This window comes from Engystomops pustulosus, chromosome 4 (assembly GCF_040894005.1).
Source record: "Engystomops pustulosus chromosome 4, aEngPut4.maternal, whole genome shotgun sequence".
Lineage (NCBI taxonomy): Eukaryota > Metazoa > Chordata > Amphibia > Anura > Leptodactylidae > Engystomops > Engystomops pustulosus.
The window spans coordinates 212,550,615-212,567,494 of record NC_092414.1 but is presented as its reverse complement, the minus strand read 5'-3'; the positions used below and the strand labels follow the sequence as shown (position 1 = coordinate 212,567,494).

General features: G+C 40.7%; 1 protein-coding gene across 1 annotated transcript; it reads right to left on the bottom strand.

Moving 5' to 3' along the window:
• LOC140128570 (uncharacterized) lies at positions 1 to 10,946 on the bottom strand. The gene is made up of 3 exons (XM_072150268.1): positions 10,830 to 10,946; positions 128 to 2,689; positions 1 to 23 (listed from the first exon to the last, which is right to left on the bottom strand). The coding sequence occupies exons 1-3, from the start codon at positions 10,879 to 10,881 to the stop codon at positions 1 to 3; spliced, it is 2,637 nt and encodes an 878-aa protein (XP_072006369.1). The 5' UTR covers positions 10,882 to 10,946.
• Positions 10,947 to 16,880: the final 5,934 nt, after the last annotated feature.

Here is a 16,880-nt window from a genome sequence, read left to right as displayed (position 1 = left end):
TCAGATACTGGAGATGTTACTGTCTGGGATATATCAGATTCTAGAGAAGTTATTGTCTCTAATTTATCAGATACCGGAAATGTCCTTGATGTATCAGATACTGAAGATGTTACGGCATGTGAGGTACCAGATATTGGAGAAGTTACTCTCTGAGATGTATCAGATACTGAGGTTGATGCATCAGGCACTGGAGAAGTTTCTCTTTGCGAGGAATCATATATTGGAGTAGTTACTGTCTGAGATGTAAAAGATACGGAGGTTGATGTATCAGATAATGGAGATATATCTGTTTGTGATGTATCAGATAATGTCATTTTCTCTGAGGAAGTTAATGTCTGTGATGTATGAGATACTGGAACAGTTTCTGTCTGGGATGTATCAGATACTAGAGATGTTACTGTCTCTAAACTATCAGATACAGGAGAAGTGACCATCAGTGATGTATCTGATACTAGAGATGTTACTGTCTCTACACTATCAGATACAGGAGAAGTGACCATCAGTGATGTATCAGATACTAGAGATGTTACTATCGGTGATGTATCAGCTACCGTGGAAGTTACTGAGGTTGAAGTGTCAGATACTGGAGAATTTACTGTCTGGGATGAATCTAATACTGAAGAAGTTTCTGTTTGAGATGTATAAGATAGTGGAGAAGTTACTGTCTCTAAACTATCAGATACTGTAGATGTTGATGTCTCTAAACTATCAGATATTGAAGAAGTGACCCTCTGAGATGAATCAGATACTGCAGATGTTACTGCATGTGAGGTACCAGATATTGGAGTAGTGACTGAGGTTGATGTATCAGGCACTGGAGCAGTTTTTGTTTGCGATGTCTTATCTATTGGAGAAGTTACTGTCTCTAATCTATCTGATACCATGGAAGTTACTGAAGTTGATGTATCAGATACTGTAGAAGTTACTGTTTGTGATGTATCATATATTGGATAAGTTACCGCCTGGGATGTAACAGGTACTGGAAAAGTTACTGAGGTTGATGTATCAGATGATGAAGATGTATCTGCCAGGGATGTATCAGATACAGGAAAAGTTATTGTCTCTGATGTATCAGATAATAGAGATGTTACTGTCTCTACATTATCAGATACTGGAGAGGTGACTGTCTTAGATGAATAAGATACTGGAGATGGTACTGACGGTGATGTATCAGATTTGGGCAAAGTTAATCTATGTGATGTATCAGATACTAGAGATGTTACTGTCTCCAAACTATCAGATACAGGAGAAGTGACTGTCTGTGATGTATCAGATACTGGGGAAGTTAATATCTGTGATGTATCAGATACTAGAGATGTTACTGTCTCCAAACTATCAGATACAGGAGAAGTGACTATCTGTGATGTATCAGATACTGGAAAAGTTTCTGTCTGAGATGTCTCAGATACTAGAGATGTTACTGTCTCTAAACTATCAGATATTGGAGAAGTGACTGTCTGAGATGAATCAGATGCTGGAGATGTTACTGTTGGTAATATATCATCTACCAGGGAAGTTACTGAGGTTGAAGTATCAGATACTGGAGAAGTTAATGTCTGTGATGAATCTAATACTGAAGAAGTTTCTGTCTGGGATGTATCAGATACTGGAGATGTTACCATCATTGTTGTATCAGATACTGGAGATGTTACCGTCATTGTTGTATCAGATACTGGAGATGTTACCGTCATTGTTGTATCAGATACTGGAGATGTTACCGTCATTGCTGTATCAGATACGGAAGATGTTACTGAGGTTGATGTATCAGGCACAAGAGAGGTTTCTGTTTGGGATGTCTCAGATACTGTAAAAGTTATTGTATGTGATGTACCAGATATTGGTGATGTTACTGCATGTGATGGATCAGATACCAGAGAAGTTTTTGTTTGGGAAGTATGAGATACTGGAGATTTTACTGTCATTGATGTATCCGATACTGTAGTAGTTACTGTCCGTGATGTATCAGATACTGGAGATGTTACTGTCTGTGAGGTATCAGATACTGGAGATTTTACTGTCACTGATGTTTTTACTACCTGAGAAGTTATTGTCTGTGATGTATCAGATACCGGAAAAGTTACTGTTGTTAATTTATCAGATATTGGAGAATTTAATGTGGTTGATGTATGTAATACTGGAGAAGTTACTGTCTTTGATGTGTCAGATATTGCAGGTGTTACAGTCAGGGATGTTGTATCAGATCTCAGAGAAATTATTGTCTGTAATGTATTAGATACTGGAGAATTTACTGTAGTTAATGTAACAGATGCTGGAGATGTTTCTGTCTGGAATGAATCAGCTACCGGGGAAGTTACTGAGGTTAATGTAACAGATACCGGAGAGGTTACTGTCTCTAATCCATCAGATACTGTTGTTGAGTTGTCAGATATTGGAGATGTTACTGTCTCTAAACTATCAGATTCTGGAGAACTAACCGTATGTGATGGATCAGATACTGTAGAAGTTACTGTCGTTGATGTAATTGATCCCGTATCTATCGGGAATGTATCAGATACTAGAGTTGTTACTGTGTGTGATCCTTCTGATACTAGAGATATTCCCCTCTCTGATATATCATATATTGAAGATGTGACTGTAGATAGTTTGGATCCTGTAGTCAGTTGTCTGGTTGTATTTCCTTCTTTCCTACTTTCCGCTGAACGTTGTCGTTGTGAAGCTACATTCAATCCTGTAATGGTAAAGAAGTTCTGGTTACGTCACTTGTCTGTAGTAATTACTGTAGAAAATATTAATGATGCCACTAATTCCAAATAGAATTTTTTTAAAAACCAGACCGGCTGATAATCTATTTATTAAGATTATTATTTTTCATGTCGATGACTTCTCTTTTCTGAGTATTTTGTTACCTGACTATTTTAGTTTTGTTGTGTTTATAAGATGTTTCCTCATCCCCCATTCTTATCTCTGGCTTTAATAATAATAATTCTTTATTTATATAGCACCTCCAGAGCCATGAGGCCCACAATCTAATCAACCTACCAGTATGTTTTGGGAGGAAACCCAGTCAAACATGGAAAGAACAACTCTTTGCCGATGTTGACCTGGATGGGACTTGAACCTCTCTAATAATTTTAGTAACACTGGTTTGTAGAAGTACATAAACGATGTCTACAGTTTTTTCTACACAGAGAATATGGAGAACAAACTATTCATATCTCGAGGCTTATGTCATGAAAAAACATTGCAGTCATCAAAATCTAATTTTATTTTTATTTTTTTATGCCCTCAAAAAGGGTTAAGCCCCTTTCCTCAAAATGAAACCATAGTAGTAGTACATTATGGGAATTCAATCATAGTAATCATAGTAATTATTAGTGGAGGTATGAGCATGGGCTGAGTTATAAAATACTGTTATATATCAGTATTGCACAGGGGTGTAACTAGAATTGATCAGGGCCCATAGAAAGCTTTTTTGTGATGCCCCCCAATAGCTGTATGTTGTGGTATGGGCACCACATTGGACAGCTAGTCCTCCAGTAGGAGGAATCATAGGCAGAAGTAGTGATTTGCTGTTGCCGATGTTCAAGGTGTTTACCCAGTGCTTGATTTTTATAAGAGCTTGTTTATAAACCTCCCCAATCTTAAGGAGCCATCCTCCTAAGTCCTGCGTAGACGGAAGGAGTGGAGGTCTTTCTTTCAATCCCAGGTGTCATCACCGTGGTCAGGATCCTTCTTATAGGGCTTCTGGAGAAAGATGGAGCTCTTGGTGTATATGGACTGGAGAAAATTGGTGGGAGCTGAGGGCTTCGGTTGAATGGGGGAAGGATTTAGGAAAAGGAGACACCATGTGAGGCTGAGTCTTCTGGTGCCTCAAAGCCCTTGTACTGCATCTGAGCAACCTGCCGATATCGGAAACTGGAGTGGACGAAGCGTCTGGTCTCTGAGCTCACTGTCTCCTACCAAACGTGCAGAAGTGAAGGATCGGGTGAAAAGAGGAAGTCGCCCGGAATTTTGTCTGATTTGTAGCAATAGATGCCGGAACCCAGTGAACAGAAGTCCTAACCCTCAATTGGCGAGCCACACTCCTTCCCTAGTGCTAATATACAGACTGGCTATCCCACTGTGTATGTTCAGTGGAGGCAGGGATCCAATCTATACAGCAAAAGCTGTTATGGTGGTAGTTCCTCCACTGGAAATGTACTCTAGTATCTTATCGATTTATGGATGTATTTTTCTTGACTTGAAAAGTGAGTTAGCCAACTAGGCAACCTTTTTCTGTCTTGTTCAGATTTAGAATACTCTAGTATCTTCAACAAGCAGTCTCCAGTCTCCAAACAACAAATTTTCACATGTTAATCAAATAAAGAAGTAAAAGTACAAAAAAAAACCCACGTACATGGTATCGACACATTCATCATAGCCTTTAAAATGAATTCAAACCATTACTAGACCTGCACAGTGAAATATCTACGACTGGACGATAGAAACTTCAATGCTACGATACCAGGGTCCGGTCCTGACTATGACGTATTACAGCATTTCCGAGCTGCAAATCTACAGCAAAATAGAATAGTAGTTAAGTGTGGTACACACATCACATGACACTTCACTTATTCCTGCCGATGCTGGTGCGGAAATCAACCTTTTACCACTTCCTGACGCACGCCATACTACGAGGGCACACTGCCAGGGTGGGGTGGAGAGGGCTCATAGGCACATTACAGTAAACACCCACTGCTAACACCCATGATGGCACCGATCGTGGGGGTTCACTAATTAAATGGCTCTGGCAGAGGCATACACATTGTAGCGGCGCATGCACGCCACTATATTGGATTGTCTAGCCGCCGCCATGTCTCTGTTAGACTTCGCCTGTCATTCTGCCTGATTTCTAAGCATCTGCCGGACTGGTCTACAAAACTGCAAAAACAAAACACAAACATATTGGGTATCGCAAAAATTCTGATCTATTCAACTTTACCAGCAGGGACCTGCTCAACGGAAAATGGCTCCCAAAAGCCCAAATTGCCAAATTTTCGCCATTTTGCAACTTAAAGCCTAATAAAATGTTTATTAATTTGGTAACTCCGTGATGATACCATACCAAAGAATAAAGCGGGAGGTACGTTTTTTGCAGTTTTGGTATTAAATTCCAAATTGTTGTATTGGTGCAACCAAAATTATGATTTTTCATCAAATCCCTTTACAAAAATTTTATAAAAAGAGGGAAGTATCCCAAAATGATCTGTATGAAATTCGTATTTTAATGCAATGGATTTTAAAATTCTCAAAAATGATGGAAATTGTTTTTCCTTGTGGGTGGAAACATTTAGACGATGTATCAAATAATTATTTTAACTACTGTTTGTAGACAAATTTGCCCTCTAAAATAGATAACGGCACTTTTTCCCATTCCAAACCCTTCTTTGTGGCCCTAAAATAATTTTTATCAACATATAGGGCATTTCCAGGTTTAGGATAATAATAAGAAGAATAATTCCTTTATATAGCGCACACAGATTACGCAAATCAGGATAAATAGTTTTAAAAAAAAAAATTTTTTGTGGGGTTGGAATTTAATTAAAATTGGGGCTTAATTGAGTTTTAGCGGAAAAATGTGCATTTACGTTTGTGTGGCCCCATTCTGTGATACATCTGTGGGGTCAAAATACTCAGTACATCCCTTGATAAACCCTGTGAAAGGTTTAGTTTCTAAAATGGAGTCAGTTGTTTGCGGTTTCTAGTGTTCAAGTTACCCAGGGAGCACCAAATGCAACATGGTACCAAATGACCCAGACAAATCTGCTCTAAATAAGCCCCAAGTGCTCGGGGCACTCTGCTGGACATTATAATTATGGGGGCACTCTGCTGGACATTATATGTATGGGGGGCACTCTGCTGTACATTATATCTATGGGGGCACTATGCTGGACAATATATTTATGCAGGCACTCTGCTGGATATTATATATATGGGGGCACTCTGCTTGACATTATATTAATGAGAGCACTCTGCTGGACATTATATTAATGAGAGCACTCTGCTGGATGTTATATCTATGGGGCAGCCTGCTGGACATTATATTAATTGGGGCACTCTGCTAAACATTATATTTATAGGGGCACTCTGCTGGACATTATATTTATGAATCACTCTGCTGGACATTATATCTATGGGGGCACTCTGCTGGACATTATATTTATGGGGCACTCTGCTGGACATTTTATCTATGGGGGCAGGGCCGGCGCTATGGGTAGGCAAAGTGGGCAAATGAGAAATGAGGTTTTATGTGTCACAGAGCCAGATATACAGCCCCCTGAAGTGTCCCCCCCCCTCCAGATTCTTAGCCATCAGGCTACAGGGAATTTGCTGCACACAGGAGCTGCTGCACCTCACAGATAATGGAAATATTCACTTTATATCTTACTACATTTTTGAGAAGGGATAATATCAACTAATATTCATGTATTTAACCCTTCTCTATGCAGAACTATCTAAGAACACACTTTCTCTCTTATTGCTTTTTATTTCGTGATCATTTTTTTTGTTTTGCGAAAATTTACTGCATATTAACACTGCGACTAGAACGTGTCCATAAAGTTATATTTAACACCAAAAACACCCACATGTTCTGGAATAAAGTTTTTATTTCCCACCATCCTCCATTATTTACACCTATGTTATGATGTTCTCACTCTCATTCTTATGAAGCGCGGAGGGTTCTGTTATTGTGCGGATAATACAATGGCGACATCTATACGTGACTTTTATTATCTCATTAGCTTGGTTTATGGATATATAGTTATTTATTTGGGTTACCATTGTGTAAGGAACAGACAATGATAGCTATCTATCTCTAATCTGACTATGTATATATCTCGCTTTTTCTCTATTAATCTTCTATTTCTCCCTTACTGTATTTATCTCTCATATCCATCTCCTGTACATATCATCTACTTTATATTCTGCATCTAGAAATCTCTATCATCTTTCATATTTATCTTCTATCATAATAATAATTCTTAATTCCTTTATTTATATAGCGCACACAGATTACGCAGCGCTGCACAGAGTTTGCCAAATCAGTCCCTGTCCCCATGGGGCTCACAATCTAATCAACCTACCAGTAATTTTTTGGGAGTATTGGATGAAACCGGAGGTCCCGGAGGAAACCCACGCAAACACAGAGAGAACATACAAACTCTTTGCAGATGTTGACCAGCGCTGCAAGGCTGTAGTGCTAACCACTGAGCCACTGTGCTGCCCATCAATCTCCCTACCATCTATCTATCTCCTATAAAATTCTCCAATATTACAGTTTGTTTACCATACTAAAGGGAGCCTCTTGCTGACTGTCACTGGTTATGAAATTTATTTTGAGTTTTATTTTGGGGCCCCGCTTTGTCTAGAACCGGCCCTGAATGGGGGCACTCTACTGGACATTATATCAGCTGCATTTCTCTCCCCAGGCTTATACTAACGTCAATCGGGGTCATTTACTAAAGGCCCGATTCGCGTTTCCCCGACGTGTTACCCGAATATTTCCGATTTACGCCGATTGTACCTGTATTGCCCCGGGATTGTGGCGCATCCGTGATCGGATTGTGGCACTTCGGCGCCGGTGTGCGTGCGACGGAAATCGGGGGGCGTGGCCAAACGAAAACCTGACGTATTCGGAAAAACCGCCGCATTTAAAAACCAAAAAAGTGTCGCTTGGGAAGCGCTTACCTTCACCTGGTCCGAGGTGGTGCATTCCGGCGCGTTCAGATGCTTTTTAACGCAACAGCGGCGGAGGAACTGCATTCATAAATCCCGGCCGGACCCGAATCCTGTGCAGAGAACGCGCTGCTGGATCGCGAATGGACCGGGTAAGTAAATCTGACCCGATATGTTTTCCCAGCTTATACTCATGTATATACGGTATATAAGTCTTAGCCTTAGAACACAAAAAATGTTTAAAAAATTGTGGTAACATAGAATAGACGTTCCGTAAATTCTAGTTGTAGAGTTATTCGGGTGGTAGGACAGATGTCTGAAAAGCAGAACATTCTGATATTTTAAATTTGCGTGAATAAATGCAAAACATATTAACCATTTTTCAACCAACAGAAAATAAAATGTGTCACAAAAAAACAAAACTATCTCAAAATCAGCTGGATATGTTAAAGAGTTCCCAAGCTGTCACCACATACTGCAAAGTGACTCATGTCAGAATCTAAAAACACGGCTCGGTCAGGGAGGAGAAAACTGGCTGTGGCCCAAAGAGTAAACCAATGTATTTTTCACAAAACTGAAAAATACAATTCAGGATAAAAAAAAAACAAGCCCGCATTGGTTGCTGAAATTATTCTTGAAAACACTAAAGAAAGCTAAATGGACAAATTAGCTTCATGTGTAGGCCAGACCATAAGGGGTTACAATGTATTTTTGTCTATGCTGTCCTGGTTTCTAGTCGATTTTACGATGTTATGGATCCTAATAAAGCAATTAATTATGTAATTTCACGCTTGACACTAAACTTTGTCCTGACTTCAACAGTAAATTTGCTGATTATATTGTGTAATATTAAAGTATGAAGCCAAGCGGTGGAGCGCGAGGCTGCTGTGCCCCAATGCAATGTGTGTGCAAGGGCTTCAGCTATAATGTATTATTGAAAGTACCGGGCTTTGTATCGCGAAACGATATCTCGTGAGTCGGCTAAGGCAGGGTTCACATACAGCGTTTGGATTGTGTTTTGAAACACAATTCAAAAGCTGTGGGGAGGAGCTTGGCGTGATTGCATTACAAATCATAAACATAGTGGTTAGTCAGGGGTACATGCCCCGGGTCGTGGGCACACCCGTGCTCCTCCCCGGCCACCAGCTCCTCCCGATCTGCTGCCTTACCTCTCCACATTCCTGCTCCGCTACTCGCAGCCTGGCGCAAATGACGGCACTCGAAGATTTAAAGGGCTAAGCGCACCGCTGATTGGTGCTGGCCATTTCCAGGAATGGAATAAAAGCCGGCCTCTCCCAGCATTCCCTGCCAGAGCTTTGTGCTTCATGCCTCAGAGAAAGCTTGTTTTGTTGCCTAGTGCCTGTCTGCTGATTTCTTGTTATGACCCCCGTTCTGTTCCTGACTTTGACTCAGTGCTGACTGTCCTGACCTCCTGCTTTGTCCCTGACTTTGATCCCCTTGCTGCCTGTGTCAACCTCCTGCCTGTCCCCAACCACGATTGTGCCTCACGACTTTGTACCACAAATTGGCCACCCCCGCTGGTAAAGTCAGGCCTGTGGAATGACATGGTGGTACCCTGCTACAACAAGTCCATCCCACTCTGCGGCGGGCTCTCATGAAAACCAGGCGCCACTTAGACTCCGTTCCCAGATGTCGGCTTATGCCATGATAGGATGTAATGGAGATGTCTACAGAGAAGACAAATCACAGATAAAGGTCCTATGGTTACAAGGTCTGAAGATGATCTCGATCTTGAGAGTAGGGTTTTCTCTAGCTATGACTTAAGATGAATCGTCAGTTGTGTTAAGGATATCGATGAGAAGTCTACAGATGTGTAATGTGTAGATGAAGGTCTATGATAATCTGTGGAGCAGAATCTAAAGTTGCATAAGACAATCTTCAAACTGGGGTCACTAGATGAAGCTATTGAAGTCCATGAGGGCCGTGATTTAATCATAAATCATGCAACCAGCTCACGCGCCCCCATTTAGGCCATCTGAAGGAGGCCGTACTCTTACTACTGCCGAATTTAGCGCATTTGCATTTTTTACCTCCTTTGATATTTCCCATGCGTTTATTGACCTTGGCAGCAGCTACCTGAGATTGGATACAAAGGTCTTATCTATTTATGTCTCTAAGATGTTCTCCATTGCCAATTTTCCTCAGTGTTTTACTATCCAATATGTAACCAGCAGATATGATTATGTCCCATATTGTCCTGAAAGTTTAGTTTTCTTTAATTTAGTAATTTAGTTTAGTATTCCTTAATTATTTTTGAGCTTTTGAATATTTAGACTCTTGTGTCTACGGCTTCACAGTGACTTTCTCACTTTCATAACGATCACCTTCATGATGATATCCTAAGTTAAGTGTTTTTTTGTTTCAATAAATTGACATTGTGACTTTCACAAACAGTCTTACCCTTGGAGACCCAACCGAAAGTCAAGCTTCGTGGTTCCATTATCCTTCTCATTTGCAAGAATGGAGACCGAGCAGGAAAAGTCTAAACTTGGCACGTTTCCCCTAGTGATGGACTCATAGGTCGAGTCTAATTTTAATAGATTTTCTTCTACCTAACCTTTGTTTTGCATGTTCGAAAACGTCTAATACATAATACAGTCTAATACAAATTCAAAAAAATGTTTCTATTATATTTTCGAGACATCATCTTATCAACAGTGTATCCCTCCCATTGTGCTTTGGAAGTAATCAATGTTGTCGGTGAAGGGGACAATTTTTATTCCCACCAATGCCGGCAGATCCAGCTCGATGGTGGATGGATAAAGTTGATATTGAAATATGTTGAAAACAAATTTGTTTATATTTTTGGGGGTTTTTTTGTTGGTCATCATCAAAACTTAGACACTCCCCCCTACCAACAAGATCAGCTGATTTTGGCTGCCCTCGGGTGGTTTCCAGACAGTTCACAAGGACAGTAATTTCTGGACCTCTAAGCTGGAATCATCCGATCATAGGGATCCCAATAGATGGACTCCCACTGACCAGATATAGTTGACTTGTCCTCAAATTTTATTTTCTGGAAGTTACTTAAGAGGTTTCCACTCATTCCCTACACTTCTAAAAATGAAAAAACCCACATCTGTAGTAATTATTTAGGTGATCATGTACTTTCGATGCTAAAGGTTCCTTACCTTCTGTCATAACAGGAAGCACAACCAGTAAGAAGAGAACCGCTCTCTCCATGTCTGTAGTTATTATTTCTTAGCCTCTAACGTTAAGTCCTACATGTGCGGTAATCCCGAAGCCAGAGGATGTGTACTGAGGGACTTTTGCTTGGCATGGCTTGATATAACACTGATCTTTGGTACCTACTTGATAACAGCTCATAACATTAAGCGTAATATAATTTTATATCCCGAGAAAGTAATAAATCAGGGAAACAGGAAGGGAAAAAAAATGAAAGTTCTTTTTTTCACTTCTGATGTGGTTCCCACCATTACCCAGGACGGAGTTTTCTAGCCCATCCCACCTGGTGACACATAGAAACATGAAATTCAGTTACGACGTGGATTTCGTTAGTTTATGGTTCTCTAACAAACACGACCAGTACCTTGAACATCTCTATCGTACTGTGTCTCCCGTAAAGGGAGAAGCTTCTTTAGAATTCACGAGATCCGTCACAGTCATTCATATGCAATGTAATTTTTTTATTTCATCCCCCAAAAAAAAACATTATAGGAAATTCTCTTTTTGCCATTTGTTATCATTTTATGTATCTACAAATGATCACGTGTTACTTTTTGATTGAAAGGTTGTAAAGTCTAGTTAATCCGGTCATCTAGACTGCTGATACAAATCGACCTTTGGCCAAATCTCTGTAAATCAATCTCTAACGTTCTACTCAACGTAACGAAAGGAAATCGATTTTATTAGGAATAACATTATAATTTAATATTTCACATTTATGTCCAGAACATGATATACATTGAGAATGTAATTAAAGTTTAGGCAAGGGACCAGTAAAATGATGAACGTTTACTTTTTATTTCTGAATACATCTGACCCCTGTGGTCCTCAAAAGGGTTCACCACGAGGAATGAGAGCATCCTCCGTATTTGGGTGGGCGAGAGGGATACAGTCTTTTGAATGTTGATAGTTCTGGTTGGATTGGCCATTCTTCAAGGAGCTTGTCCATGGCGTGTCAGGAAGTGCAACCAAAAATACAGTTGGATACATGGGAGGCTTTTGAATCTTGAAAATCCACATTCTTTCTATACAAGTCATGAGTAGGAATGAGCAGACCCGGTAAGGTTCAGGTTTGACCAATTTCAGCTAAACATGAACACTCACCCTGATTGGTAACATCTGCAATCGGCACTCGCACCGATTGTGCCAATACATGATTGGTGGCTTTGCTTGTGTGCACGGCCATTTTCTTGAGGACACTGCTCTGCAGCATGTTGCATTTTGTGCTGACCTTTATCAATTTTCAAGGCATGTTCAAGCCCATCTTTCCCGGGCCTTGTGTCTAGGTGTAATTTTGGTTTCTTGAACTTTTCTCCCTCTGTGGTCAGTTCCTTCTTGTAATTATATGTATCACACGGCAGAGAATTCAGGCCTCTGAATTTTAATCTATATAAAAATATCACAAGGCATTTGTTAGAGTAGAAATCCAACAACAAGAAATCCAAGAAGAGATGGGTTTGTCTTCGGAGCAGCTTGATTCAACAACAGTCAATATTTATTGCCAATAAATTGTCAATAGCTATTAACTTTCAAAAAGACAAACTAAACATACTCCGCTATGCTTCTCCTTATCCAGATCCCTGAGATGTTCTTCTTTAAACATGACTAGCTGGGATCACCTGGAAAAAAGACTTATAATTAGCAGTCCAGCACGGGAAAAGATGTTGGTGCTCAAGGCTGCTAATTACGCCTCCTGCGTGAATAATTAGCAGCCCGGAGAACCGGACAGCTTGTCCCTGACCACCGGCCTTCAAATTATGTGTCTTTTTTCCTGGCGATCCAAGCAAGTCAAGATTAAAGAAGAACACTGCCGGGATCGGGATGAAGAGAGGATTAGGTAAGTATGTTTAGTTTACTTTTTGGTAAAGTAAATGGTAGTTTTCCTTTAAGTAAAACTGTGGAAACATAGGAGGGTATTTATCATGGATTGTATGTCTGAAAACAGGTGTACAAGAAGAGATTTGGTCACAATTTCCGGCACGGAAACTGTTCTGCACCCTATGATGGTTTGGTGGGGAGGGGTCGATGCAGGACCATATAGAGCCGAACCATGCACACCTGACAGTTTCGGCGGGTGCTGTTGGGTGGGGTTGTGGTTGAGCCAAAGTAAGATATGTCTCCTCTATAATGTTCAGGTTTTAAGCTACCACATTGTGCCTCAGGTATGGAGGGCTTCAGGGGTAGTGTCAGAAAGCCACTCTGCAATAGTCATGGTCATACAATGAAATCTTGGCTTGATATAGTCAGAATGCACCTTGCTACAATTAGTAATAAATAGGCTCAGGTGAAAGATTAATATTGAAACCAGTACCTTAAGTGATGTATCCACTGTTTCCAGACGAGGCCTGAATTTTGGTCTATCCGACTGCCCTCCCATCTGACTGTCCTCAGATGGCCCTGAAGAAGTTTGGAGAGAGACAATGAGATATGACTGACACAGATGTTACAAACACAAGCCTATATACTTCTGCAAGCCCAGTCAGTGGTACTGCCCAAATCCACCTCGAGATGACTGAAAAAGACGATTATAATGTCAATTTGCCCAAACTTTGCCCCATTATATGGGAAATTTGGCAAGACTGGTAGTGGAAAATAAGTAAATAGGATTCCCCCAGACTAATCATCTATATAAAGAGCTATAGTAAGGGCCATAACTTGAGGGGGTACAGAGAGTGATGTCGGAACCGGGCCCAAGAGGCTAAGGGGGCCCATAAAGTGTCACTTTCCAATATGAGAAGACTTGTACTATATACCATACATTATAGTCGGGGGCCTGGCACAGACTTTGCACTGAGGCCCGCCACTGGCTATAGTCCGTTATACCCATCATAGATTTCATGCAGTGAGGTCCTTATAGGATTATGTCGCATATTGTATTGTACATATATTTATATATTATAATGTGCTGATGATATATCATATACAATACTCACCTTCCTCTATGACTTCTTCCTTTGAGGCCAAGTTGTTAAATCCACGACCGGACCTCCATTCATTCTCATTATCGTTATCGTTAAACCATGTGTTATTATCATCTTTATTAGACATATCCCTAAAGATGTGAAATATCAGCAGTCAGACAAGTGAAAATCCCCAAACTCCCCATCTATTTATCTATCTATCTATCTATCTATCTATCTATCTATCTATCTACCTATCTATCATCCATCTACGTATTATGGATCTGCCTATCGTCTACCTACATATTGTCTCTCTTGTCTATCACCTATCTCAGTCTTCATACTACACGGCTTATACTTATGTAATCATAGTCTATAGCAGGCGCAGGCTTAGTATTACAATTCTGATGACTGTTTTATGCAATCAGGTTTGTGGGTGGAATATTACTTTAATTTTTCGATAATATTTCAAAATACTATGAAATACAATGTGAATTTAGCCATAACACGGCAAAACACGGATAATAAAACAAGGATTTTTACCACAATGGTCAATTTGTTGGGTTTTTTTCTATTTAAATATCTTTATTATTATTTAAAAAGCAATACACCAGAAAAAGTTCAGCACAGTAAAAAAACATTTTATACATTTTACTATTACAATTTGAGTAAGTTATATTAAAGGACATCTACCCCCAGGATGAAGCATTGTAAACCCAACACACTGACAAGCTGGTGTTCACCCACTCTGGCAGGATCCACTTTTCTTCAAGCTTCTTAAGATCTTGCCAGAAGGGGCACACACCAGCATGTCAGTGTGCTTGGTTTACAAACCAAACCTTTAAGGTATTTTTAACAGTAACTCAACTCTTGTACAATAATTTACAAAGTGGCCAACTCTTAAACTTACCGTATCTTCCATGAGAATATCGACCTCTAACAATTCAAACATATTTTTTGGCGCACGCGATCGGATTGTGGCACATCGGCGCCGGCTATCACGCAGAAACCGGACAGATTCGGAAAAACCACGGAATTTAAAAAGAATTTGTGTCGCAAGAATAGAACTCACATGTACCGAGACAGAGGAGGTGAACTCCGGCGGACTTCAGTGCAGCAGCGACACCTAGTGGACATCGGGCGCACGACCTTAGTGAACCCCGGCAGAACCCGAATCAGCGTCGGAGAACGCGCTGCTGGATCGCGACTGCACCATAACACCGACCCCATCTCCTTTGACTGATTTTTCCATATAGATGTATAATTTTAATCTTAACTTTGCTCCACCCCCAAATCAATTCATTATTGATAGACTCTAGAATTTATAAAATGGACTCATCTATCGGATAGGCAGTTATACAGGCAGCTTTATAGTTTTTACTTAGCCTTTCTTGTCAGCTCGGGCTAAGGTAATATTATTCCAACATTGGACTTTTGTTCTAGGAGATGTTAACATTTCATTCCCTTTGATCAGTTACTCTTACTGATACCCGTCTTCCTAGATATTTAAAAGATTCTCTACAATCTTGGATAAACAATGGTCAATTTGTGGACATTGGTTTTGCAGCTCCGTTCCGTAAATGGAAGTGAGGTTAAGATGCAATACCACATGTAACCAGCGGAGAGGTGTGGCGCTGTTTATGGAAGATATAAGACTTTTCTTTACAGATGTGAGATGACCTTTTGTCAAGTTAAACAGATTGTTCTGGACTTGTTGAAACACACACAAGTAAAGAGTAAATGTAGCGTCCTCTCAATTCAATAAAGTTATTTTTACTATAAGCAAGGCACAGACGTAAGCAAGTCCAACATAATGGGGCTCATTTACTAAGGGTCCGCGGAGCGCATTTTCGTTTGGTTTCCTGACTATTTCCGTGTTGCGCCGCATTTAACAGGGGATTTTGGCGCACGCAAAAGGATTTTGGCGCATCGGCGCCAGCTTGCACGCAACACAAATTGGGGGGCGTGGCCATCGGACAACCTGACGGACTAGGACTACGCGCAGGATTTAACATTTTAAATTGTGTCGCAAGACACGCACTAATAAGCACCGGGAAGAAGAAGGTGAACTCGGGCGGACCTCGGCGGGGATGCGACGGATGCAGGAACTCGGGCGCACGAGCTACGTGAATCGCACCGGACTTCATCTTCGTTGGACTGTCTGAATCGGGGATCGCGACAGGACCGGGTAAGTAAATTTGCCCCAATATCTATTAGTTTGGGCAGTACAGCAAGTGTGAAAGAGATCACAGAACTCACCAATTTTTCTCCTTCTTTCCTTTGTATAAGAAGTATAACACGGAGGCAACAAAGATGATACAGAGGACTCCAATGGCTGCTCCGATGCCTCCGAATAATCCCGATTTTAGGATTCTCCCTTTGCAGTAAGATCCAGTATAGATGTAGAGATCTGTCTGCGAACAACTATATCGGGACAAAATTAGACATTTTAGGAATCAGCACTAGGGCTATTATGTATGAAGACAAAATATATTATCATAAGCAAATACACACAGGAAGATCTCTACTTCAACTAGAACTTTACCTGGTATCCAGGGATAGGTAAAGCAAGTCAAGGTGGGCGTGGCCTCCTCACGCTCAATACAGCAGCTCCTCCCCATCCTTTATAAACATACAGCCGTAATGTCAAGTGACCAGGGTGACATCATCGCAGGTCCTCTAGCCTCCTAACATTAACAAACGTACACCATGCATATATGTGATTGCATGAAATCCCAGCAGCCTGCATGCAGGCATGGAGAGGAGTAGAAGTCTATGCAGGCATACTGTGATTTCATGTGCTCAGATGTCTGCACGAGGTACAGTTTGCTAATATTGGGAGGCTAACGAACCTGTGATGATCTCATGACATTAGGTCATGCCCTAATGTCCAAAAGTAGGAGAAGGATGAGATTCTTCATTATAAAGAAATTTTTGGAGTCTTCTCCCTAGTGTACAGGTCGGTACTATCCTACACCATCTTTATCACATCTACTAGACACTTACTAGCACTGTAGTCCGGTTTGGCTTCCGATCACACATCGACCTCCGTTACAGTCCACGTATTTGATGGATGATGGATCACAGTGAGAGACG

Coding starts and splice junctions, on each gene's coding strand:
- LOC140128570 (XM_072150268.1), bottom strand. CDS start 10,881: ATGGAGAGAGCGGTTCTCTTCTTACTGGTTGTGCTTCCTGTTATGACA. Junction 2,690..10,829: donor GCTTCCTGTTATGACAGAAG/GTAAGGAACCTT, acceptor TTACCATTACAG/GATTGAATGTAGCTTCACAA. Junction 24..127: donor AGTAACTTCTCCAATATCTG/GTACCTCACATG, acceptor GATATATCCCAG/ACAGTAACATCTCCAGTATC.